The sequence below is a fragment of the Ischnura elegans genome, unplaced genomic scaffold (genome assembly GCF_921293095.1).
Source record: "Ischnura elegans unplaced genomic scaffold, ioIscEleg1.1, whole genome shotgun sequence".
Lineage (NCBI taxonomy): Eukaryota > Metazoa > Arthropoda > Insecta > Odonata > Coenagrionidae > Ischnura > Ischnura elegans.
In genome coordinates, this window is record NW_025791721.1 from 1 (window position 1) to 27,574 (window position 27,574).

Consider the following 27,574-nt stretch of genomic DNA (forward strand, 5'->3'; position numbering starts at 1 on the left):
ACACTCGTCACCGACAATTGCCTTATTTCTCCTATTGTTTTAAAACTTGTCCCACCGAAATCCGCTGGTTTTTCACTGTTTATAGGACATAATATTGTTATTCATTATTTAGCCTCTGCAATATTTCAGTCACTACAACTGGAATATTTTTTAAACTAATTACTCTAACGCTACGAAACTCGACACTAACGTATGTTTTACTATTGTTAACGTTTTAAAACGCATCCCGTCAAATCCCTCGGTAATTATGGTTTTTATGAATAATTTTGAGTATGACACATTTAATGTCATTATGTCATACACACATTGTAACATATTAATTAAACCATTGATTCAATCGCACTGACACTCGTCACCGACAATTGCCTTATCTCTCCTATTGTTTTAAAACTTGTCCCACCAAAATCCGCTGGTTTTCACTGTCTATAGGACATAATGTTGTTATTCAATATTTAGCCTCTGCAATATTTCAGTCACTTCAACCGGAATATTTTTTAAACTAATTATTCTAACGCTACGAAACTCGACTCTAACGTATGTTTTACTATTGATAACGTTTTAAAACGTATCCCGTCAAAATCCCTCGGTAATTATGGTTTTTATGAATAATTTTTGAGTGTGACACATTTAATGTCATTTTGTCATACACACATTGTAACATATTAATTCAACCATTGATTCAATCGCACTGACACTCGTCACCGACAATTGCCTTATTTCTCCTATTGTTTTAAAACTTGTCCCACCGAAATCCGCTGGTTTTCACTGTTTATAGGACATAATGTTGTTATTCATTATTTAGCCTCTGCAATATTTCAGTCACTTCAACCGGAATATTTTTTAAACTAATTACTCTAACGCTACGAAACTCGACACTAACGTATGTTTTACTATTGTTAACGTTTTAAAACGCATCCCGTCAAAATCCCTCGGTAATTATGGTTTTTATGAATAATTTTGAGTATGACACATTTAATGTCATTATGTCATACACACATTGTAACATATTAATTCAACCATTGATTCAATCGCACTGACACTCGTCACCGACAATTGCCTTATCTCTCCTATTGTTTTAAAACTTGTCCCACCAGAATCCGCTGGTTTTCACTGTCTATAGGACATAATGTTGTTATTCAATATTTAGCCTCTGCAATATTCAGTCACTTCAACCGGAATATTTTTTAAACTAATTACTCTAACGCTACGAAACTCGACACTAATGTATGTTTTACTATTGTTAACGTTTTAGAACGCATCCCGTCAGAATCCCTCGGTAATTATGGTTTTTATGAATAATTTTGATATCACAATTGGAATTTCATTTACTCAGCCACACAAATGTCTGCCGTTCCCTTATCAAAACTATGTTCTTTCACGGATTAACACCAGTTCACTTTTAAAACGAAGGAAGAGTTAATGCACGTATTCCTGACGAGTTTCATTGCACGACTCATTACAATTTCATTTATATCACATATTATGTAATCTCCAAGCCCTGATGCCACAACTGCACATATCAACATTCCCCCAATCATCATTCTATTCCCAAACTATCGCCATGGACTAACGCTTCCATTGATACACTTCCTAAAACGCATACTCCAGTCAAGTTTTACAATTTCCGAACATCAAATAGCAATGTTATTCTGCATAATGCCCCGACAATTAAGACTTGTTTTCAAATTGCAAACTTCACCTATCATGATATCTCTCCTTGGGTATCGATTTCCATCACATACCTTTTCAAATGCTAAGAAAGGTAAACCACTTATTCCTGACCAGTTTAATTGCATAAAACAAACTAATTTCCATAATGACACAGTTTGTGTACTCTCGAAGCGTTGACAACATAACAGCTCATTCCAACATTTAACCATGAAAATTATATTTCCCTAACGACGCCCAGCCTTTAACTAATAACATGATCAGTAATTTATGGAAAGAATTAATGTATGAATTCACTGCATTACGCCCCACATTTCCCTATCGTTTGCCTTTCTTATCAGCAAACTCCTACACATCGGCCAACTTCAGCCTGAACAAACAAATGATGTATTGGTTGTATTTGCAATGCAACGACATAATTACCACATTCACATGAAAGTATGCACTACCAATTTCTTCGCGTTAACACATTTTCTCAGTCACACGCAATAACGGATTTATTTTCCGAATTTTTCCTCTGTCGCCTTCCAACACTTCACTTTGCGCCGCCTTTCTTCTACCATACATTTCACAAACACGGGGACAACATCGACACGGGGACTTCACTTGCACATTAGGGAACACTTGTCACAGTGTTTGCGACGAGTACCACTTCCACATTGCGTTTTAATACCTACAATTTTTACTCAAATTCCGTGAGGTTCTTGCGTGATGCAAGAATCCTAGCCGATAGTTCCGCAACTGCCACTAGGGCGCACCACCTCCCGAGACACGGTTCCGTGAAACGGCAGGCGATGAGTCCAGCATACGATACAATGTATTATACCATCCGAGAATGCCACGTTTAACCAAGAAATGTAACTAATTCCACGTCAATGAGTGCTGCGCTGTCATTACCCGTACGCCTGTGTTGTTGATTCTCGTCTTGCCTCGTTGCCAAGGTAATGGCGTATTGTTGATCGAGCATCGAAATTTCGTGCTTTCGCGAAACGTACCGTGGGATGGTTAGGGAGATGTACCGTTGAACATCGATGGTATGATAACAATCTTCAAACCTTATCTTTTCTGAAAATGACCGTTATTAATTACTTGGGTAGTTTTAAACTATTTTTAATAATTCAATGAAAAACCCTCTGCACGCCATCTCCCAATGGACACCGGGAAGCGGAAGCCGATTTCCATGCCTTTAGAGTATGTAATCCCGCTGTGATAACCGAGGATCGAAGGAAAATGTCGCGTGGCATGCAAATTAAAATTATTCCCAAACCTATTTCTCTCATTCACCACATATCGGAGTCAACGAAACTCTCGCATTAGGGAATAAATTCGAGGAAGTGATTGCAGTAATGACTGAAAATGGATTTTTCCCAAAGCCTTTCCTCTCCAACGCTACGTTAATGTCACTCTTGAAACACGCGAATAAAATATGTAGAAAATATTTCACATAGTGACCTTTCTTTCTCAAAAGAAATTTTCGCGGCATATTCCGGCTCTGCATTGCTCGCGGTAGGTGATTGAAAATATTTTTTTAAACAAGTTCAAGAATAAAAGTAATGCCAACAGCACCCGGTATTCCCAGGCGGTCACCCGTCCAAGTACTATCCGGGCCCTACGTAGTTTAACTTCGGTGATCGAACGAGAACCGGTGAATTGTACGTGGTATGGCCGTTGGCGAGTACATGACCGAATCCTCAAAAAGTTATCATGACTTGAGAATCGAAGGAAGATCTGGTTTCTTCGCGGTTGTATCTGCTTTTGTTTCTGTTGAATAGTTACCATTTCCAGACAACAGTCCCTTGATGCTTAAGCAATTCTCAATTCCGTTATATCTTTTGGTCCATCTTTGAAAATGTGTTTATGAAAAATGTCTTTCGTAACGGTGTGCTTTTTGGTGTAATGGCGATTCGTTTCAGCTTTAATCCATTGTTAAATGTCGCCTGTTGTTGTTTCGACTGTTTAATGATCGATGTAACGCAAGGGATGCATTTACTTCTTCAAAGAAATTTTCTGGCAAAAGAGGATTATGTAATGCGTAACGAGGGAATTAATTTGAGAAAGATAATTCTTGTCGTTCCAATTTCTTCATCAACATTTTCCGGACTTGACGGTGTTATGCTCTTTGTTGGTTAAGCAACGTGTAAAAAATCGTTTTCACCATTCTTGGAACATAATGTTTAAACCCTACATTCATACATTTTTCTTTATGTCATTTATCTATCTCCCAATGCCAACACACTGCCACGGAGACAGGAATTCGTGGTTATACTCCAAGTTATATTACGGATTGGAAGTTGTTATCCTTCCTCGCTTATCGTGCTTCACTCTTTTTCCCAATTGCGATTATGAGGTGGCATTACTGCCCCTGTGATGCGAACCGATTTCGTAACATTTACGTGGAGGAATGACGAACGATACTGCGCCCCTTCAAAAACTCTGTCCGTTGGCAGGGAGCCGACCTCGATTCAAAGTTCTCCCCTACCGACAGTTGCTTACGTCACACGCTGCCGCTTCTCGGTCGGGGAGACGTACCTTCCCCCACCACCATTTCCGACCGTGGGAACAAGAGTCCCCTTCATGTTCCCATACAGGCGGGCGACTGGCATTTGCTTTCGTGAAACGTATGCCCGACGGAAATATTTCCAACCCTAAAATTTCACTTGCGCTATGGAAATACTTCATTGGACGTGTACACCGATCATTGATTGATAAATTCCTCGACATGACTATTGCGTGAAAGTAATGAAAGTGTACTGTTGACGAGGGAACGTTATACATTGAGCGTTTTTTTTTTCAAGTATTACACGTTATCTCGAAGCCTTGCAAAACCCTACTTCCATTAATGGCAGTCGATTACCTTTCCACATTTTTAATGGTGCTATGCCATGAAAGTATGTGTTGCTGTCATTGGAGTGATTATCCTCGCGTGCAAGTCTTTCGATACGGCAGGTATTGAATGATGCCATGAATAGAAAACACTTACTCACTTTTTACGTCGACGGGAAACAAACGAAGGAGGCCATTGCGTCTTTTGAAAAATTCGCCCCTTGGAACTTCTTTTTTTCTTCCCGGCGTCCCCTGCCCCACTCGCTGCGTTTAGGTTCGTGGTGGGGGAACCCGTCCCCCACCACCCGGATCCAAGCGTGGGAACTACCCCACACACGGGTTCCCAGGAAAGTTGTCTTCGTTGACCCAAGAATTTCCCCACCCCCGGATTCTTTCCACGTGGCGGAACCTCGCACGAAGAGACAGTGCGTTACAAAAAATTTGTGGACGAATAAAACTTTGAAACGGTATGGAGGGAAATGTTTATAACTGACTGCACGAAATGGATTACGTCGCACTGGTTTTTTCTGAAACAGTCTTCATTAATGAATTAGAGAATGAGGGATACAAATACATCTTCCAATAAGGACGCTGAATAATCCGATTCGCCAAGTAATACTTTCCAACTGCAACGAAAGAAAATGCTCGTGACGAGGGAGCATAATTTTAGACGATTCCGGCATTTAACGCGACTCCGGTGTATATGGAAAAGGTGTTTGCGATATTCCGTGTCCACCACGGCTAAAAATTTATTTCAAAGTCACGGGGGACTGCATTGGGAATGATGCATCACATTTTAGAATTTTCTTTCATTCCCGTGATTTAATGAAGGGGAAAATAGGCGCTCTGGGATTTTCTCACCCGCGCGGTTACCCGAAGGAATGTTTCTTATTTCAGTAGCCGCCTTTCCGTCGGCCGATGTGCGCAGAGAAAGTCTGTGAATCGCCGGGAGAAGCACGCCGCACCATCTAGCGGCGGCGGCGGAACCATACTCGGACAGTTCGCAGCCAAGTGCGAAATAGGCGACCAGCTAGTTATTAGTTAATTTATGGTATATTAATACGAGACTTAGTCATTCACTAGTAACCGAAGAAGGGGAGAATATCAATAACATTCTCGCTTTTTCTGCATTTCCCTTGCAAACCATTCCTAATTAACATGCTGAAGTAACACAATGGCAAGAATGGTTTCCAATGCAGTGCACGAAAAAAAATTATGTTAGAATTATGGAGTTATGACTAAATTTATCAAAGTTTTCGGTTCACGAGGGACATCAAAATATTCGGTAGAAATCAGCAAACGATTTGGATAAAGTGTATGAAATTGGATTGCTATTTGTCAACTTACAGGCCACAGAATTTTTTTTCCCGTGTCTTATATGTCTTCGGGAGGCAATTTATATTAAGCAGACAACATTCCCCTATTATTCATGGTTAAATAAAAAACACAGTACTATTCCACAACCTTATATTTTTGCAGTCTACTAGTTTCAACGTTACAACGTCATTATCAAGACTAACTTTTAAAGTAATGTTAGTCTTGATAATGACGTTGTAACGTTGAAACTAGTAGACTGCAAAAATATAAGGTTGTGGAATAGTACTGTGTTTTTTATTTAACCATGAATATCTCATCGTTCCACCAAGTAACGCCTAAATCTGTTGATTATATTCCCCTATTAATAAAAATTAGCAGTAGTTGCAAGAAGTGGCATTTTTGATAAGCGAATTCCATGATTTTCCACCGTTGGTTGCTATGTTACGTCGCACGTAATGTTGAAAGAATTAGCGACGCAAAGTTTCCATTATTTGCTGTACTCGCGTTACGTCTTGCATTGAAATGTTTATGTGTAGCAAACAGCCAACAGGAAACCAAATTACTTCGTTACTAAGGGTAACTATATCGTTCAGCGCTCAAGCGAAACTGCTCAATGTCACGAAAAGCTTTCCAAATAATTAAGTTATGATTTGAAAATCATTGTGGAAGAGACGAGTGTGTTCATTAACATATTTCACAAGGCAGACGGCACGGATATTTATTGCTACGGATTAACTCGTTCCGTGCGTTTTAATAGAATGTAGAGAAATGTGGATTGCCTATTCATAAGATATTAATTAATCGGTTCCCTCCCTTTACTGACTAAATGTACGGCTATACTCCGAAACTCTGCGAACTCCTCTCGTGTACTGCGAATATGTACAACTATGGGAGTTCCGTTTAAGGATAAGTCGTTGACAATGGCAGACAGTAACGATATTACTTATTGATAAGAGGAAGGATATTTGACGTATGTAGGGTGCAATCGAGGAAGGAAAGTAGACCTGGCTAATCACGAGACATAATTTATTCGGATAAGGAAATTCTTCGATCGCTCGCGAAATAATGTAATTTCCGCTTCACTCCAATGGCTGGAGAACGATTGTCATTAACCGTGGCATGCGAAAATGTAGTAAGAACTTACGGTACCGTTAGGGAATATGTAAAATTGAATCGTGGACAACTGCGAGCAGCAACTCGGACACGAAACATTTTCAGAGTAGGAAGGAACGGTAACTAACAATTAAATCGCTCACTGCATTCGTCGCGGAATCAATATGCTAATGAAATGGTCCGGTATTCACGGCTTATGAATGAATCACTTCTAATCACCTATGGTATAACCGAGCCGAGTTCTTTCCCCGCTTATCCGTGTTATCGCGTTTTCTCTTTCCGTACTGCGATCGTGAACCCACTCTTGTCATAAGGACACTGCGCGATGTGTCATCGAGAGCACACACAATGCCATGCGATGGTAAAGTTCCTCGTCTCGCGACGAGCACCTACGGCCGAGATGTTCTCTGCCTCGCGGCCCCCTGCCCTGCACCCGCGATGCCGAGAATCGTCAGCCGCACGGAGTGTATTCCTGCCTTGAGTCGAAGCGGTCCGCTCCCTTCGATCGCCGAAATGAAATGGAAATCGCGGGCGGAGGAAAGACACCGCTTGACAGTCGTCACTTCACTGGCAGATGATCATTTACGAGGCGGTCGTGTTCCGATCATGTACATTTAAACGATACTGTGTTTGATGAATGGATTATTTACAGATATTCCGTGCTTCGCGTCGTTGGAATACAGTGTGGTGTTTCATTGTTGTAAATGACAACATTTGTTTTCCGCATTTCACGACAATTGACCGCGGATGAGTCGATAAATCATTCATCATGGCTAGCGTTCACATATTTGCGACGAGTCGCAATCCGGGAAAGAAATCCCACCGAGAGACGATATTTCAAATTCCGCTCTGGACGTCCACGGCGAGCGACTGCGAAAAGGCCCCCTGCGCCATCTATTGGCGGAATCTGAATTACTACTTGATCACTCTTGCAGCGGTAGCTGTCGTGAGAAGACGACGCGAATAATTATTAACAGTTATAATTAGTCCATGTTTATCAGCGGTTACTCACATAACGCCGGTTATGTAGTGTTCTTTGTGACGCACAGCAAACGCGAGGAAATGAGTGAAAGTGTCTGTGTCGAAGGATGTATAGGAAAAGTGAGTGAAGTGCACGAGAATCAATAGTGTGATGACAACAGCGATTCTGATAGCCGTGCAGGTGAATACTGTGATCCACAACCAGCGAGCCGAGTAAGTACGCTATTACTTATTTAAACACTTTTCACGCTCGTATTCGTCGACTGTGTTGTTCCTTGCGTTTCTCTTTTGTGTGGAAAAGTAAACTGTGTAGTGATTAATTCACTGTTTGACGATGATGACGGTTGATTGATCCCAACGTGTAATTGTGTATCCTAAGAAAACCGAAATTATTCGTGGCGTCCTTAATTGTTACGAGTTGAGTGAATCGCGGCTTAATTTAAAATTGTTTGCCTTTCTTTGTTCCAAGAAGTTGATGGTTTTCCCTTGCACTTTGTATCTTAGGCACTGTGCACTGTTTGAAATGTTGACGAAAGAGTGGAAGGAAGAATATTTTTCGCTAATGTTTTCCTTAGCAACGGATTGCTGGTTTCACATTAGTGAATACGGAATAATTAAATGGAAGTGTTTAGCGTGTTATATCGTCGTCCTTAAATTTGCATGAGTGAAGTGATGTTAATTGCCAGATCTTGATTAGTAATACGTGTCAATGCTAAGTCTAGTAAGTGCAATGAAAGAACAATTAACGATGTTGACGATTACACGTCCCATTCCTACCGTCAGGCGTCTTTGGTTATTCTTAACGTTCCTTTCGTGGGAATGTAATTCCTTTTGTGCTATTTCATTTTCTCTTGGCAGCGGAATAACGTAAATAATTAGGGCAGGGATATTATAACGTAAATAATTAGGGCAGTTTTATGGTAAGCTGTGATAACTTAACATGTGATTTTAAAAGCGAACTGTTAGCATAACGGAGCCCAAGGAATGTTATCGGACGTAGTAGAGGAATTACTTTTCAAACGTCAAAGGCAAACTCACAAACATTTCCCAGATTGTACTGCCTCTTTCAGTAATTCCTGATTGCTACATCATTTTCTTCGCCATACGAATGTTAACAGTGACATCCGTACTTGATATATTGGTTTAAAATCGCTTGGAAATCGTCGAAAACCACGTAAGACTCTGCATCATGAGGTACGTTTTGGTGGATATTTTGAGGTACAAGAGTACTCTATATTCCAATTATGCAAATGTTCACCACATTGCGCTTGAATCTTGGCTTAATTTACGAAATTATATGCGACTTTAAGGCGGGGATTTGGTCGTTCGACGTGCCATTGTTGTGGAGAACATTAATAGTTCACGACAATTGACAATCGATGGTTCATTAGGTATGGCAAGGATTCGCATATTGCCGCTGCGTTGCGAATAATTATCCCAATTGCTTTCCCACGCGCGATTCCTAATTCCCAACAGCGATGCGCGCAGTGGACTGCTGGAGGTTCCCCCCGCACCATCTAGCGGCCGAATCTGTATTACCACTCGATCGCTCTTGCTGCGGCAGCTGCAGTGAGAAGACGTCGCGAGTAACTAATATCAGTGATAATTGTATAATGTTTATCAGCTGTAACTGACATAACGCCGGTTCTGTAGTGTTCTTTGTGACGCTTGGCAATCGTGAGGAAAGGATTGAAAGTGTCTGTGTCGCTGGATGCATAGGAAAAGTTAGTGAAATGAACGGGAATGAAGTGTGTTGACAACAGCGATTGTGATCTACAGCCGAAGAGCCGAGTAAGTACGCTGTTACTTATTTTTCCACTTTTTACATTCATAATCGTTGTCTGTGTTATTCCTTGGCTTTCTCTTTTGTGTAGAAAAGTGAACTGTGATGTGATTAATACACTGTTTGACGATGATGACGGTTGATTGATCCCAGCGTTTAATTGTGCATCTTAAGAAAACAGAAATTAGTCGTGGCGTCCTTAATTGTTACAAGTTGAGTGAATCGTGGCATAATTTAAAAGTGTTTGCCTTTGAATGTGCTAAGACGTTGATGGTTTTCCCTTGCACTTTGTATCTTAGGCACTGTGCACTGTTTGAAATGTTGACGAAGGAGTTGAAGGAAGAATATTTTTCGCGAATTCCTTAGCAACGGATTGTTTGGTGTCACAAGATTTATTACGGAATATTTTAATGGAAGTGTTTGCGGTGTTACATCGTGGTCGTATACTCTGTATGTGTGAAGTTATGTACATTGGCAGATCCGGATTAATAATAAGTGTAATGCTATGTATTTGGACTGCTGTTATGAAAGCAGTCAGCGATATGGAATAGTGCACACCGCATTTCCACTGTCAGCCGGCGTTGATTATTGTTAACGTTCCTTTCGTCCGAATATAATTCCTTGTGTGATATTTCATAACGTCTTGGCAGCGGAACTACTAAATTATTTGGAGCAACGATAACATTTTATGGTAATGCTGTGTTAAGTTGACATGTGACTTGAAAAGCGTAGTGTTACCATCACGGAGGCCAAAAGAATTTTATCGGATATGGAAAACAAAATTTATTACGGAATATTTTAATGGAAGTGTTTGCGGTGTTACATCGTGGTCGTATACTCTGTATGTGTGAAGTTATGTACATTGGCGGATCCGGATTAATAATAAGTGTAATGCTATGTATTTGGACTGCTGTTATGAAAGCAGTCAGCGATATCGAATAGTGCACACCGCATTTCCACTGTCAGCCGGCGTTGATTATTGTTAACGTTCCTTTCGTCCGAATATAATTCCTTGTGTGATATTTCATAACTTCTTGGCAGCGGAACTACTAAATTATTTGGAGCAACGATAACATTTTATGGTAATGCTGTGTTAAGTTAACATGTGACTTGAAAAGCGTAGTATTAGCATCACGGAGGCCAAAAGAATTTTATCGGATATAGAAAAGGAATTGATTGTAAAACGTAAAATCAGAAACGTTTCCTCAGACTCGTGAAATTGGAGACCAGCAAAACGCCATTGTCATATGATTGAATGAAGACTATTTTAAGTCCTCGACACTCATTTTCGCACACCGCATGTGTTATGATTTCCGGGAATATTGTAAACTGTGCTCTTTCAATGCGTTACTGATTGTTGCGAGGTAACCGTGGGGGCTCGAAAGTTAAATAGCTTTCGCCATGAGTGATAATTACTCGATTTCATTACATCAAACTTTTTTATCGCTGTTCTTTCCTGGGAAAGGGAATGATATATGTGATTGTTGACGTTCTAATTATCCTTAGCAACCGGGTGTTTGCTGGTTTCATTGCTGTTGTTTTCAATTGTTTCAACAAGTACGAACGCTGAAGTTGTTGCACCGATTTGCGTGTGGGAAGTGTTCCCCTACATTTAGCTTGCATTGAAATATTCTGCTTGTTGCGAATTAAGTGTCGATAGTAAGTATCGTACGTAGGCGTTTTGTTGTCTTTGATAGGCCGTCGAAATTGTGCTTCGTAGGACGTCGTGCGTTTGATGAGTAACTGTTACAATAAATCTGTAATGGAATTGATGTAATGAATAGTTCACGAAACAACTCCGCGATTAATATATTTCTCGAATGCATCTGCAAGCTTTGTCCGTTTAACCGATTGCAAGCGTGCCATTACAACGTAAATGAGACATAATGAAAGAAAGAAATTGCGTCCTTCATGTTCCGGGAGCACAATTTTATCCATCGCATGACACGCAAGTTCGGACGACAGCATTTTGTTTTGCTTTTCTCCAGGCTCGACACCCCCGATACCGGCTGCCTAGTCAGTGTGCGTGTCGAGACTTGCAGGAACTCAAATCGTATGGGAGTCGAAGTGGTCCGCTAGTTTTGAACGCGAAAATAAAATGCGATACGCCGAGCGACGCTCGGTGGTCGGCAGTTAATAGCATTGCCCGGATTTAATTTCCTTCAGTCAAAATTAACATTCACCAACGATGAGAAATGTGCAGGTTTACAATGATGTGTTCATAGATTGAATTTATAAGTGGTTTTACGTGCGAAACGGACGCAAGCTTTGCGTCTTCGGACGAAAAGGCTATGTGCCATTGCTGTCATTAATAGTAATTGTTCGAGACAGTCAAGATCCGAGGACTCGACAGCGTATGCATTGGCATTGTTGACCTCGGTCGTAAACAATAGCCCGGGTGCGCTGTCCCTCGGGGGATCGAACGTTCAAACTTGTGTTTGCACGCGCCCGGCGAGGCAGGCACCGGACTGCGGAGTGGCCTCCCTCGCACCATCTAGCGGCAGCGCGTGTTACTTTTTGAGCACTCACGATGCAATACTTGTCCCGGGATGCGGATGACGAGATTAATTATTACATTGTTGCAAGTTTGTCAGTGACACCTGACATTACGTCGTTTGTATCTTCCACCTTTTGACGCTACACACGTGTAAGAAAAGGAATGATGAATGATCAATAGCCGATCCGGTTAATGAAGGGAATCGCACGTAGCAGGGTTTTAATTATTACGCTATGAATTAATTTTCGTTTCCAGAAAATCTAAAAGGAGAATACTAATCGTTGAAAGCATTTCACAAATTGACCTTCGTCTTCTTTTTTTAAAGAATTTTTCTCGGCATTCTCTGGCAATGCATAGCTCGTGGTAGCTGAGTTAAAATATTTTTTTAAGTTTAATAGTTGCCAGTTTCCCGCAGTAGTTGGATGTGCTTTAGTGTCTCTCAATTCCGTTATTTCATGTACTCGATATTTCAAAATGTGTTTCTGAAAAATGTCTGTAGCAACGGTGTGCTTGTTACTGTAATGGCGATTTCTTTCAGCTCCCATCGCTTAGTGAATGTCGCCTGTTGTTGTGTCAACTGTTTCATGATCGAAATTATTTTGGGTATGCATTTAATTTTAAAAATGGATTCGCTGGAAATGGAGCATTATGGAATGCAGACAGGAAATGCAGTTCTCTCAAGGAATAATTTCGAGAAGTATATTGTTCGGCGTTACATTACTTTATTTAAATTTTCCGGGCTTGACTGTTTTAAGCGCGGTTTCTCTACGAATGACATAACGAATGTATCAACCTAGGAACAGAAATATATTATCCAAGAGTGGTGAATAAAAAAGTTATATCGATCGTTCGTGGAACAATATAATTTTCGCTGTAATCACGGACGTTTCCTTCATGAGATGTCATTTACTATACTCACGGAATTTACTCGAGCGAAATGATTTTTTTCAGTATGTACGATGTAAGTAACTTACGTGTAGAATACGGAAGGAATGGTATGGGCCTAAGAAATGGCATGGACTGCACAAAGGCAGCGTTCTGCGCGATAAGGAAAAGTTAATTGGGAAAACTGAAGTGGCGTGTTTCAATCGTTTCACTTGAAGGAAGTGGGAGTACTGCCATTTCACGTGAAAGAAAATGCAATGCACATCCTTCAACGCATGCATGTGGTGAATAACTTGTAATTAGTTCTCATAAGGATAGGGGAAAAAAATAAAAAGTGATACCAACAGCACCCGGTGTTCCCAGGCGGTCACCCATCCAAGTACTATCCGGGCCCGACGTTGCTTAACTTCGGTGATCGGACGAGAACCGGTGTATTCAACGTGGTATTTTTTTTTTTATTTTTTTAAATATTTTAATGTCAGAATTCAAAAACAATACAAAATAGAACATAATACAAGTCACTTCAATGCCCTTAATAATTTTTTTTTTACATACAAAAAGTAGAAAAAAAAGAAAAATTTTGAATGTATAAAAAACTTTTCATACAGATTATGACCATTTTTTTTTTTTTTAGCTCTCTTTTCTTCTATTATCTTGAAGTAGGAGGCCTGGGGATTCGAACGTCCGGTCTCACTCACTGCACTTCACTCTTCACTGGCCGGACGTCGATCCACCAGGCCACCGTCACTTGCATTCATTCACACTTAAAACACGTCCTATGAGCTTTTTATAAAGTCCAAAGTGGTCATATGAAACAAAAATTTTATTATTTTTTTTTTTTACCGGAATTTCTTATTATCTTGTAACACTTACAGTTACAAATTTTTAAACAATTATACATTCCACAAAGTTTATAGTATACATTACACCATTCCTTGACCAATTAACACAATAAAATATTTTGGAGGCCTGGGGACTCGAACACCCGACCGACCATCTCCTCCGTTTGCCGGCCGGGCTTCTATCCACCAGGCCACCGCGGTCTCTTAACCAACCCCAAGAAATTTCTCACTACATACGTGGTAGGTCTTTATGATCCATTTTATTATTATTAAATGCATAATTCAGATTCAATATTACAATTTAGGTGAAAATATAAAGCACTCAATGAATCAATGTTTACACAGGAAAGAGGTTTCCTTTTTTTTTTTTTTTCAGGGTTAAAATTAATTTCATACATTAGTAATACACTTTAAAAGAACCATATACATAATATTTCTTTCCTAAAGTTAAACATTAAGCAGTACATTTTAGCCGGAGTAAAACTGAAGTAATAAGTTTTTAGCATCCTTGTTTAAAAATATAATTTCTTTTTCATTTACCTTTTTATTTACTTCCCCACTTCGATTTATTATATCATAAATGTATCTACCAATTATGAACACTATCACTTCATTTTTGTACGATGGGAACACTTTAAAGTTTAACGATAAAATATTCCAACTATCTGTATCTCCATCACCAAATAGATTTATATTTTTAAATGCCCTTTTAATTTTTTTCCATTCTTCCCTAACACTTAAACAATTTATGAACTTGTGCTTTAAATCTTCCACCATATTACACTGAGTACATTTACCCGATAACTCTTTCCCTATTTTAAACAATTTTTCTTTCGTGATTACTAAATCATTTACAACATTAAAAATCGCTATTTTATACTCCATTGGCATATTTACCTTTTTTAAATTTTCCCACGTTTTCTTATTTGGTCTTTGTTTTATGCTAATATCCTGTCTGAGACTGACTAGGTATTTGTAAACCTTTTTTGTAACAATCAGCTCAGCCATTTCCATCTTTGGGATGATCTCTTTCAAATCTTTCACATAGATTTTGAAAATTTCCGTTGATTCCATCACGTTAAGAGATTTTTTTAACAGAGCTTTTTTATATTCGTTCTCTCCATCTATGGTCTTTACAATGGCAGCGTAAAATAGGGCTTTCGCCTTGCTGGGGAAATCGATGAGGCCTATTCCCCCCTCACCCCATTTCTGAATGGCTCTTTGTTTATTAATTTTAAAGATATATTCTTTCCATGTGAAGAAGTTTATATATTTTATAATACTAGCGGCAATGTCGTTTGGGGGCGGTAATACGTGGCCGACATACCACATTTTGCTCAGAATTTTTAAATTTAGTAAAGCTACCCTTTGTAAAATATTTAATTTTCTATCGTTTAATCGAAAGCATTCTCCTACCATATAATTTTTCAGGAATTCCCAGTTTTTCCTCACTGTATTCCCAATATCCCTCTCCCAATGAATCCCTAAAATTTTAATTGTTGCGTTTTCCTTCCAAAAGTTGGTACTGAAGGTACCTTCACTTCTTAAATTTAAAAAACTGGTTTTATCTCTATTCACATTCATTCCACTCATTTTACAATATGTTTCCAAAACCTCACTTATTATACTATGATGCTGGGCTTCCCGTGCCAAAATGGTCACATCATCAGCGTATGCTATTGCCGGCAGCATTCTATTTTCAATGCGTATTCCCAGCCCCCTTTGCATCAGCATATCCAACAGGGGATTTAGCTGAACGCAAAACAGCAACATTGAGAGAGGACAACCTTGCCTCAGAGATTTTTGGACTGGAATCCAATTTGTATATACCGATGGTTTAATTTTAATTTTTACCTGGGAGTCATTATATAGGGTTTTTATTAGGTTTATGATACTAGTCGGAAATTCCATTTTCCTCATAACCTCAAAGAGGAAATCCATGTTTACTCTGTCGAAAGCTTTCTCAAAATCTACCCCTATCAGCTGTAGATTCTCCTCTTCTAAAGTATCCTTTGATGTTATAATGTCCCTAATTATTCCCGTTGCGGTAATGATATTGTCACCTCCTGTTTTAACCGCAAATTGTAGCGGATGCATGAATTCTTCACTCTTTAACATTATTCTATTTTTTATAATTTTTGCCAAAACCTTGTAGTCCGTATTTAAAACAGTGATTGGGCGATAATCTTTTATATTTTTCGGGGATTTACATTTTGGAATCAAAATTACTTTCCCCTCTCTCTGGGACTTTGTTAAAACACCTTTCCTAATGTTATAAGTGAGGGCCTCAAATAAACTGTTTTCTATTAAAGTACTAAAGATTATGTAAAATTCCGACCCAAGGCCGTCAGTTCCTGCCGCTTTCCCTGCTTTTAATTCCAAAATTGCGCCCCTTAAATCCCCCAACGTAAAATCCCCTTCTATATTTTCGATTCCATCTTCAGAAAGTTTATGCTCTAAGGTAAAGTCTTTCTTTTCAATTTTACTGCCCACCGAGAGCGTATTTTGGAAATAATTACACACAAAATCTTTTATTTCATTTTCATCTGTTAATGTAATGTTGTCGTCTGGGCTATAAAGACTTTTTATTTCTGTTTCCATTCTTTCTTTATGTTCTCTCACGAAGTGAAACAAAGATTTATTTTCTCCCTCCATGTAATCCCTACTGTTTTTAACAGTGCAAAAGTCCTGTCTTTCTTTCTCCAGGTATTCTATTTTCTTTTTTATTTTATATGCCATCTCTAGGTTATCCCTTAAGCTGAGACAGCCTCTCAGGGCTTTTTTATAAAAATTTAGCAAAGATTTAATATTCCTTATTTTCTTTACACCCTGTTGAGCGTAAAATTCCCTTGATTTTGTTTTTAAGATTTCCCATTTCAACCCCGGGTTTAGATGTTCAAATCTGCAATTCCACTCTCTCCATTTATTTCTAAAGATCTCTTGCAGATTTTTGTCCTGCAAAAGATTAATATTTATTTTTTTATCACGGCCCAGTTTCGTATGTGAAAGGTTGTTATTTATTGATACTTTTAAAATGACCAAGTTATGGTCACTGCATGTTACTGAGAGGCTTTCCTGTGTCTCCAGGCTAACATCCGAGTTCTTTCGGAGGTAGAATCTGTCTATTCTCGTGGCATATGTTCTTGTGATTAAAGTATAATCTATTTTTTCTGAAGCGTCTACTAGCTCATTTGTGTCTACTGCGTTTATAGTGTTGAGTAAACTTTTTAATTCTTTGTTCAACGGGTAAATTATTTTTTTATCATTATTATAACTATCTTTTGCCTCTGTTATCGCATTAAAATCTCCCCCCAAAATTGTCTTTTTCGTGAACCCATTTAAATAAAAAGGCAAGGTAGTTGAGAAAAACTCTTTCCTCTCTTTGTACAATCTACTGCCCGCCGGAGCATACACATTTATGATTTTTACAAATTTAAATTCCACTACTAGTATTCTACCGTCCGGGCTTAAACAAACATCAATAGGTTTCAAATTATTTTTAAATAAAAGCCCAGTTCCCCTGTTACCGTTAGAATTACATATAAATTTACAATTAGCAATACAACCACTCCAACAATCAGCAGGAATAACCTCCTGCAACAATAGGATATCAAAGTTGTTCACCAAGAAACAATTTATTACCTCCTGCACCTTATTCAATGCGGATATACCGCGTATGTTTAAGGACCCGACTTTTAATTTATTCATTAGGACTCTTTTGAGAATCCCTAATAACTAAGCCCTTGACTATAGGAGCACTTCTCCTTTTCGTTTTCTGTTTATCCCAATAATCATCATCCTTATGATCCACTTTTGAGATCGTTTCTTCACGATTCTCAGCTGTTTTGGACTCGACTCTCTCGTTCAACAGCTGATCGCCTCGGAGTTCTTTTTCCTCAGCGACCAACTCACAAACGCCACTCTCCTCATAAACAGGTTTTTCCCCCTCCGTTCCCTTCCCATCCCGCAGCTCGACGCACGTGGCGGCCAGAGCGCACTCCTCCTTCCCCTCACCCGGCTTCTCCCGCGGTCGACCAAGCGTGACGGCAGATGCACTTTCCTCCCCGCACACACTTCCCTTCCCCTCCGCCTTCTCACCACCAGGATTTCCCGTTATGTCGGCCGAGACACACTCTTTCCTCTCTCCCCCTCCGTCCCCTGCCATTCCAGTGACCCAGTCCATGTGGAAAATTCCAATGTCTGAGTCCCCCTCCTTCTCACTCGAGGACTCCTTACCCTCCCCCAAACGGTTCTGAAAGCCAGGTACCTTATTTCGCGTCATGGAAAATTCCACGCTTTTCCCGTCAATTCTCATTTTTTTAGTGACATTTTGATCTTTGCTTATAATTTCTAAATCACCGTTCGTGCAAGAGGATGAGTCCGAAACACCACTAAGATTCCTCACTCTCCCTTCCCTCTTTCCCCTTTCCCCTCTTCTTGCCCCCTTTTTTTTCTCTTGAGACAAGTCCTTATTTACCAAGCCCTCACTCCCTGCACTTGTCTTTTTAATTGTACCCAGTGTTTTAATACCACTCCCTTCCCCTCCAAAATCAGCTTGTCTATAGCTAACTTCCATCTCCTCTTCCTCCTCTACTGTGATTGACTTAGCGGCATCACTATAGCCCCTTTTTAACACAGTATTTAAATTTGGACAATTAATACGTAAGTGTTCGGTGCTACCACATCTGGAGCAGGTTTGAATCTGCCCATCATAATATATCACCGCCCTTTCCCCAGACACATTAATATAACTTGGGATGTTTTTTTCTACAATCATTTTAACTGATCGGTTTCCATTCCATTTCTTGAATCTGTGCTCTCCCCCCCATCTTGACTCAGAATAATCCAAAATTTTTCCGTAGTCTCCCAAAACACCACATACCTGCTCTCGGGTGATCTCAAAGGGCAGCATGCATATCCTCACGTATGATGCCCTTCGCGTGGCCGGCTCTACTCTCACGAGTCCTCTTTTTCGATGTTTGGATGGGTAGGGCACAAGACCTTCCGCTTCCTGAAGTATCCTCTGCATCGCTTCCTCGGTTACCATCTTGAGGAACACCGACTTCTTAAATGGTCCAAACTGAATCCCGACGATCTCTTCGTCCTTCACGCCCAACTCTTCTTCAAGGAAAATCATGAGCTCATAGCTCGTTAAATCGTTAACCACTTCCGCAAGATTTATCTTGATTGTTGCTACTCTTTCTGTCGGCACACTGACAGACTTTCACGCCGTCGCGTTTCCGCGCACTAGCAAAAAACAACTTTTAAAAGCGCAAAAACTGCGCCGCAAGATCGCAAAAACAAAACACGATCGCCTTTTCCCAGGCCAGCGGAGCCCGGCGATGCCTAAGCAAACGCCGGGCAGAGAGAAAACCGGTCTCGCTTCGGTGTGCGCTCGAGCGTGTCGACGGAGCTCGTCGCAGACACGTCCGTCCGGTATGGCCGTTGGCGAAGATATGTATGGCTTTTGAAGAATGTTATACTCATTCGGTGATTAGATTCGATAGTTCACTATCTGACTTTGTAACAATTTGGAGTTAAATGTCATACAGGAATGAAATTGAGCATCAACGGCGCATAAAAAATTTCCATTTCAAAAGTATCAGTTTCGGAAATGGATCTGTAAGAGTTAGTTTTCATAAATGTTGCGGAAAGGAAGACAGCTGAAGCGCGGACCTCCCGTGACAAAGTAGAGGCTTTCGAAGATGGATTACAATGGGCTGCCAACGTGGAATATGGAGTGAACTGAAAATGATGGAATAACGGACAAACGGTTTGACGTAAGAGAAACTGTCCCACCAGTTTTCTGAGTAACAAAGTGCCTTTCGTTGTCATAACAAGGAAATAACATTAACGATCGTCTCGTGCGGCTGCAAGTAGACAAAATTTGTACGCACTGGAAGGATTGTCATGCAACGAGGAACTGTGGAGACGTTACGGAGGACTTTACATATAGCGACAGTAGAAATTCATGTACGCGATAGAGGGAAAGGAGAAACATCTGCCATGAAGATAAGGAAAGAGAAAATAATGTTGCATAAATTATTAATTTGTGGGAACATTGTATCTGTTACGCTCGTGGAAAAACGATTTTTGAACTTGAACATTTGAGAGAGCCCGGAGACACCGTCACACTTCGCTTTCACAATGCGACGGCAACAATCACAGACTGTTGGAATGAAATAACTGATGAATGATCAACAATCTGTTGCTATGGCAACCAAGGATTAATCATAAAAATTAGGACCTTCTGAGCACTGAAAATGAGATATGGACTACCGTTGTGAATTTTAAAGTGGAACTTCGTTTTTGTCGTTGAAGTAAGCAATGGAAACATCACACTGAATGATGTAGGGCCCTAAAAAGGGCCGTTGGGGCGCTACCAAGTAATTTACTTGGAGCTGGTGTACTTGGTCACAGCCTTGGTGCCCTCAGACACGGCGTGCTTGGCCAGTTCACCGGGGAGCAGGAGCCTGACGGCGGTCTGCACCTCCCTGGAGGTGATGGTGGAGCGCTTGTTGTAGTGAGCGAGACGGGAAGCCTCGGCGGCGATCCTCTCGAAGATGTCGTTGACGAAGGAGTTCATGATGTTCATGGCCTTGGAGGAGATACCGGTGTCAGGGTGGACCTGCTTCAACACCTTGTAGATGTAGATTGCGTAGCTCTCCTTCCTCCTGCGCTTCTTCTTCTTGTCTCCCTTGGAGATGTTCTTCTGGGCCTTGCCGGCCTTCTTGGCAGCCTTTCCGCTAGTCTTGGGTGGCATGTTGGTATCAACGTTGCGTAGCAGCGAGATGTATCTGAAAAATCCTGGGTCAGTTTATAACCCGTAGAGGCAGGACCAGCCGATTCGCGATTGGTCGATTAGGCTGAGGCGCCGGCCAGCGGCAGCCCAGAATATGTATAAACCACACGGGGAGCTGTCCGCTGTCAACGATTCGTCGTGAGGTCTGCACCGTAGCGCCGAAAACAACTTGATTCATCATGTCCGGACGAGGAAAGGGAGGCAAAGTCAAGGGGAAGTCCAAGTCCCGTTCCAGCAGGGCCGGACTTCAGTTCCCCGTGGGACGTATTCACCGTCTTCTCCGCAAGGGCAACTACGCCGAGCGTGTCGGTGCCGGTGCCCCCGTGTACCTGGCCGCCGTCATGGAGTACCTCGCCGCAGAAGTTTTGGAGTTGGCCGGTAACGCCGCCCGTGACAACAAGAAGACTAGGATCATCCCTCGTCACCTCCAACTGGCCATCCGTAACGACGAGGAGTTGAACAAGCTCCTCTCAGGCGTCACCATCGCCCAGGGTGGTGTCTTGCCCAACATCCAGGCCGTGCTTCTGCCCAAGAAGACCGAGAAGAAGGCTTAAGCGATCTCTTTCTTGGAAGAGAATAAAAAATGGTCCTTTTTAGGACCGCAAACCATCAAGGTCTGTCAGTCTTACGACTATGTCAAAAATTTGTATACTTCCCAAAATACGCACGAAAAATAGTCTAGAAATTACTTTCCATTTGTCATGTAGGTGAATCGAGTTGTCAAGTAGTAATGCTTGTAGATAATTATAATACATTTAATAATATTGACGGGTGAAGTGTAATGAAGGGAAGAAATTGTTGATCTAGTATAGCTTCGCTGTGAAAAAGTAAAACAGTGGAAATGATATGCAATGCAACGAAAACGTAGCGCTACTATGTAGAAATTTGAAAACATTGTGGCAGCTGTCCGTTTCTTAATTAATGATGCATAACAATGTGTCAAGGAACACATTTGAATGGATATCCAAAGTAGCAAAAAAGTCGCGATACTATGTAGCAAATTTAAAATATGTTGGCAGCAGTGCGTTTCTAAGTAACTGATAGGCGATGTCTAACAATATGTCACAATCACCGCATTCGGCCGAAGAATTGTTACAAAAGCGATGAAGGCATTTGGTCGTTGCTAAGTAACGCAACACACTATCAATAGACGACAATGGCAACGGCTTTTGCCGCTTGAAACTGCAACAATTAGTACTGGAAATGGAACACTGAGCGACCATTATTGTTGAAGTCGCTTAACTTGGATGGATAAAAAAAACACATTGATCGTCCCTCAGCAGTTTACTAAATGAACTTTCAGTATGGATGAACGTATTAGGTTTAATAGCATAATAACTTACTTAATTTTGTGATTAGTGACAAAATAAGTTGTATTCCATTGATGTTCTTTTATTTACACTCCATCATTACCTGATATTTCATTTGTTATCGTTGACATCACATTTCTGTGATTGCGACGTGTTTAAGCAATGGCAAATAATATCCTGCATGTTCTATGGTCCTGAAAAGGACCTTTGTTATTCGATGATGCAGCTGCCAGATGTAATGGGCTGCTGCCACGATGGAAATCTAACCACCGAATCCGTACAGGGTGCGTCCCTGGCGCTTGAGGGCGTACACGACGTCCATGGCGGTAACGGTCTTCCTCTTGGCGTGTTCGGTGTAGGTGACGGCGTCACGGATCACGTTCTCCAGGAACACCTTGAGGACACCGCGGGTCTCCTCGTAGATGAGTCCGGAGATACGCTTGACTCCTCCACGGCGGGCCAAACGGCGAATGGCTGGCTTGGTGATGCCCTGGATGTTGTCGCGAAGAACCTTGCGATGACGCTTGGCGCCTCCTTTCCCCAAGCCTTTTCCTCCCTTGCCACGTCCAGTCATGTTGCTGCTGTCTCGGTGAGAGAATCGTGGTTGCGCCACGTTCTGCTTTCTTTTTATAACGTCTTTCGACGGTCTCGCACTCTCAGCCAATCACATTTCGGCACATGTAAGAGTCTACACACTCATGCCAATATATTGGGTCGAGAAATCGCCCAGGTTAGGAGTAAACTTGTGCGAATGGTAGACTACATCACGGATGGGTTCAACAGGAACTGCTGCGCTGCTGCCTCCTTTTTCGATGTGCAGAAGGCGTTTGACAGCGTTTGGCACTGTGGACTTCTACTGAAACTGAAGCGGTTCGGATTTCCATTCTGGCAGAGAAGGATGATAGAATCCTATCTTCGGCAGCGGACCTTCACCGTCACCTGGGGGAGAGCGGTATCCGGAAAGAAGATCATACGGGCAGGAGTCCCTCAAGGATCCGTCCTTGGACCAACGCTGTTCAACATCTACACGGCAGACATTCCACGGCAATTCGGATGGAACACCATCGTCACACTTTTCGCCGATGATGCAGCGATCGTAGCGCGTTCATGGAAGCCTCACATGGCGGCGACATACCTGCAGCGTACCATTGACATACTCCTACCGTGGTACGCGCAATGGCGAATTACCATCAACGCCAAGAAAACTAATGCAGTTTTCTTCTCAACATCGCCGAAAACACCAACACCAGGGGAAGTGCTGATCGACACGGAAGAAACACCGTGGAAAACGGAAGCCCTCTATCTCGGCGTGATGCTGGACAGGCACCTCTCCTTCCGTCAGCATGCCAGATACGTGACGAACAAGGCAAGACACAGAAGATTCCTGCTGTCACCGCTTCTACGGTCAAAACATCTCTCTTTAGAGAACAAGCTGAAAATCTACAAGATGGCCATCCGACCCATACTCACATACGCTGCACCTGCATGGAGCGGCCGGATGCAGAAGACCTGGAGTCAACCTATTCGGGTGACGGAGAACATTGCCCTAAGGACGATCCTAGCACTCGGATGGACATACCATCGTGAAATTATGTATGCACTGACAGGAATGGAGCCCATCGAAGACTTCCTTCGCCGGACATCAAAGGAGTTCTTCACAAAGGCGAAGGAGTCCGAAATTGAAGAAATTCGACGCATCGCAGCAGCAAAACCAACGGTCTACGAACGGTTCAAGCGACCATGCTCATCAACAGGCGAGGAGGAGGACCTCCCGCCATTGAAGAGACGGAGGTGAAAGGACCCTCACTGAAGATGACGACGGGAGTTACACTCCAAGGACTCATCTGCTGAAAGACTCAACGTTGGTCAGCAAAGAAGATCTGGCAAGAAGGACTGCCAGACCTAAACACATCCCTGTTAGGTTAGGAGTAGAGAGAAGCAGCTCATCGAGGGACTTCGAGGACAGCGAGGAGCAGCCGACTAGGAGCAGACGCCGACGCCGAGAGGACACCGACACGCCAAGGAGGACACCAGAGGAAGCGCTTGCGCTACCGAGGCACCCGCCTAGGCACCGCCAGGGATCTCTCCGGGTTTCGCCCGTGTCCTTCTAAGGACAACGTAGAAGCCGCCGACGCCGAGTGAGGGGACAGCACCGCGAGGACATCCGCGAGCAGCGCTTGCGCTGCTGTAGGCAGCCGCGAAGGCACAGTCCTACCCAGGACTTGCCTCTTGGTTATCTCCATTGCTTAGCGTATTAGCCCTTTTAAGGGCCGTTTCTTTTACAGGAGAAGAAGGCAGCCGCGAAGGCAGTCCTACCCAGGACTTGCCTCTTGGTTATATCCATTGCTTAGCACATTAGCCCTTTTAAGGGCCGTTTCTCTTACAGGCATACCAGCAGCCGCCGCCGTCGGGGAGACAACGCCGACAGGACTTCCGTGGGCAGCGCCCGCGCTGCCGAGCAGTCACCGGCGCCGCCAACCCGACTGACCAGGACCCAGGAAGAGGGACCGGAGGGCCGCGGCATATTTTTCTTTTCCCTTCTCCTCTAGGCCTGTGTAAGGAACTCTCTGCGGGCCCTACGGGTAACCCAAAGTTAGCACCCTTGCGACAGTAGGGGCATTCCCCCGCCCGGGGGAACTAGTATCTGCCCAAGTGAAGTCTGCTAGTGGAGAGGGTTCGGTCCTCCAATCGCCGGCTGGTACACGCAAAACCTCTCATCCGATCTACCCCGACGCACTCGTCGGCCATAGAGTGAGAGTCCCTGACTCCCGAGGCATTGCACGCTAACGCACTCGTTGGCAGCCGAAGGAAACTCCCCATCACAAACACATACGGCGCCCACGTAACGTGCGGTGGGTTCTCCAGCCGTGGGGCAGCTCATCGTCGGGGCTTCTCTGCTTGTCTGCGGGCAAGTAGTCCAATAGGCACACTGGGGTAGGGGGGACAACACAGCGCTAGGCGGCCCTCCCCCGTCAGGGGGGGACCTGACACCAGGGCCTTCAGCCACCAAAACCGAAAAAGGACCCAAAGAGGGCCTTTTACGGACTTACACTCTTCGAATCTAAGCGCGCTCTCAGAAGAGGACCATCGTGTGGGAGTTGGCATAAGAGCCTCTCTCCAGCAGTAAGTCCGCGGTTGGTTCGCACTTAGTTTCTTTTTCTTCCGGACTTAGTCAATTTTAACTTCACTTGGACTTAGTTTATTTTCCTCTCTCCGGACTTAGTCAGTTTCGAGCTTGGGCACTTAGCCCATTTTTCACCTCCGGACTTAGTAAATTTTAACTTCACTTGGACCTACTTTATTTTCTCTCCGGACTTAGTCAATTTTTCACTTCACTTGGACTTAGTTTATTTCCTCTCCCCGGACTTAGTCAATTTTTCACCTCACTTGGACTTAGTCAATTTTCACTTCCCTTGGACTTAGTTTATTTTCTTCTCCCCGGACTTAGTCAATTTCTTAACTTCACTTGGACTTAGTTTATTTTCTTATCTCCGGACTTAGTCAATTTCTTAACTTCACTTGCACTTAGTTTATTTTCTTATCACCGGACTTAGTAAATTTTAACTTCGCTTGGACTTAGTTTATTTTCTTCTCTCCGGACTTAGTCAATTTTCCTCTCTCCGGACTTAGTCAATTTCGAGCTTGGGCACTTAGCCCATCTTTTCCCCTCCGTACTTAGTCAATTTCCAACCTCACTTGGACTTAGTTTATTTTCTTATCTCCGGACTTAGTCAATTTTTAACTTCACTTGGACTTAGTTTATTTTCTTCTCTCCGGACTTAGTCAATTTTCCTCTCTCCGGACTTAGTCAATTTCGAGCTTGGGCACTTAGCCCATCTTTTCCCCTCCGTACTTAGTCAATTTCCAACCTCACTTGGACTTAGTTTATTTTCTTATCTCCGGACTTAGTCAATTTTTAACTTCACTTGGACTTAGTTTATTTTCTTCTCTCCGGACTTAGTCAATTTTCCTCTCTCCGGACTTAGTCAATTTCGAGCTTGGGCACTTAGCCCATCTTTTCCCCTCCGTACTTAGTCAATTTCCAACCTCACTTGGACTTAGTTTATTTTCTTATATCCGGACTTAGTCAATTTCTTAACTTCACTTGGACTTAGTTTATTTCCTCATCTCCGGACTTAGTCAATTTCTTAACTTCACTTGGACTTAGTTTATTTCCTCATCTCCGGACTTAGTCAATTTCTTAACTTCACTTGGACCTAGTTTATTTTCTTCTCTCCGGACTTAGTCAATTTAACTTCACTTGGACTTAGTTTATTTCCTCTCTCCGGACTTAGTCAATTTCGAGCTTGGGCACTTAGCCCATCTTTTCCCCTCCGGACTTAGTCAATTTCCAACTCCACTTGGACTTAGTTTATTTTCTTCTCTCCGAACTTAGTCAATTTTAACTTCACTTGGACTTAGTTTATTTCTTCTCTCCGGACTTAGTCAATTTTAACTCATTCTCCCCGGTCTTAGTTAATTTTAACATCACTTGGACTTAGTTTATTTTCTTCTCCCCGGACTTAGTCAATTTTAACTTCACTTGGACTCAGTTTATTTTCTTCTCCCCGGACTTAGTCAATTTCTAACTTCACTTGGACTTAGTTTATTTTCTTCTCCCCGGACTTAGTCAATTTTAACTTCACTTGGACTCAGTTTATTTTCTTCTCCCCGGACCTAGTCAATTTCTAACTTCACTTGGACTTAGTTTATCTTCTTATCTCCGGACTTAGTCAATTTTTAACTTCTACACTCTACTAGCGAACTGAGTATACCGCAAGGTTAACACAGAAAGGTATAAGAGCCTTTCAAGGTTAAGTGTACCGGGCATAAGAGCCCGCAGCTTTCCCCAAACTGGTTAGGGCGAAAGGGGTATAAGAGCCCTTTTCCTATCGCCACAACTTAGCCTCACCTCTCACCTCACAAGTAACTCAATCTTAGTGCAGTAGCTTCAGTCCCCTACTTGTTTTCAACCCCATCTTATTCGACCTTCATTTCACCTGCTCACTCACTCTTAGTGCATTAGCTTCAGTACCCAGCTTATACAGCCTAAGTCTTACTGTTATACTCGCACCGTTCCATCCTTGATTTTACTTAACTCTCACTTAGCAACGCACTTCGCGACTTATTGCTTAAGAAAACCAACTTGTCTCCGTACCACAGCAACTAGCATGTAACTTAACTTGTTCATATCGTGACCTCTTCTAAAGTAGCAACTGTATCTACTAGCCGCGTCACGACAACCGCTATCTAAAGAACCGCCTATCGGCCACTTTCCTTGGACTGCCCCGCCTCCCGGGGACCAGGCACCGACAACGGGCCTGGGCAAGCCTAGGGATGGACCGGCTCCCGCGCCCAAACTCCCGCATCCGCCGCCCAAGCTCCCTATGCTCCCTGCGGAGTTACGCCCTAAGATCTCTCGGACCACCGCCATTCCTCTCGACAGTTAAGTCGCCCAGCGTGCCCCCGGATGGCAAAGGTGCTTTCAAGGTGGCGGAGCCGTCTGCCTCGCCACTGCAGGATTCACCAGACTCCCCGGGCTCAAGCGTGCCG

At 42.4% G+C, this 27,574-nt stretch overlaps 3 protein-coding genes, 1 non-coding gene and 1 pseudogene across 4 annotated transcripts in view; 2 read left to right on the forward strand and 3 right to left on the reverse strand.

The window, feature by feature from the left end:
- Window positions 1-3,222: 3,222 nt before the first annotated feature.
- Window positions 3,223-3,341, reverse strand: LOC124173606. The gene has a single exon (XR_006868673.1). It is a non-coding gene; the product is annotated as a 5S ribosomal RNA (ribosomal RNA).
- Window positions 3,342-13,405: 10,064 nt separating this feature from the next.
- On the reverse strand, window positions 13,406-13,524 carry LOC124173604 (annotated as a pseudogene).
- A 6,736-nt stretch (window positions 13,525-20,260) lies between these two features.
- On the reverse strand, window positions 20,261-20,740 carry LOC124173594 (histone H2B). Its single transcript, XM_046553023.1, has one exon. The coding sequence runs from the start codon at window positions 20,670-20,672 to the stop codon at window positions 20,301-20,303; it is 372 nt and encodes a 123-aa protein (XP_046408979.1). The 5' UTR covers window positions 20,673-20,740; the 3' UTR covers window positions 20,261-20,300.
- Window positions 20,741-20,829: 89 nt separating this feature from the next.
- LOC124173592 (histone H2A) lies at window positions 20,830-21,317 on the forward strand. The gene has a single exon (XM_046553021.1). The coding sequence runs from the start codon at window positions 20,891-20,893 to the stop codon at window positions 21,263-21,265; it is 375 nt and encodes a 124-aa protein (XP_046408977.1). The 5' UTR covers window positions 20,830-20,890; the 3' UTR covers window positions 21,266-21,317.
- Window positions 21,318-21,615: 298 nt separating this feature from the next.
- The window catches only part of LOC124173598, a 35,366-nt gene continuing 29,407 nt past the window's right edge, over window positions 21,616-27,574 (forward strand). The window contains exon 1 of the mRNA XM_046553028.1: window positions 21,616-22,751. Coding sequence (XP_046408984.1) covers window positions 22,203-22,751 — 549 coding nt within the window. The 5' untranslated portion in view covers window positions 21,616-22,202. The remainder of the gene's footprint in view (window positions 22,752-27,574) is intronic.

Coding starts and splice junctions, on each gene's coding strand:
- LOC124173594 (XM_046553023.1), bottom strand. CDS start 20,672: ATGCCACCCAAGACTAGCGGAAAGGCTGCCAAGAAGGCCGGCAAGGCC.
- LOC124173592 (XM_046553021.1), top strand. CDS start 20,891: ATGTCCGGACGAGGAAAGGGAGGCAAAGTCAAGGGGAAGTCCAAGTCC.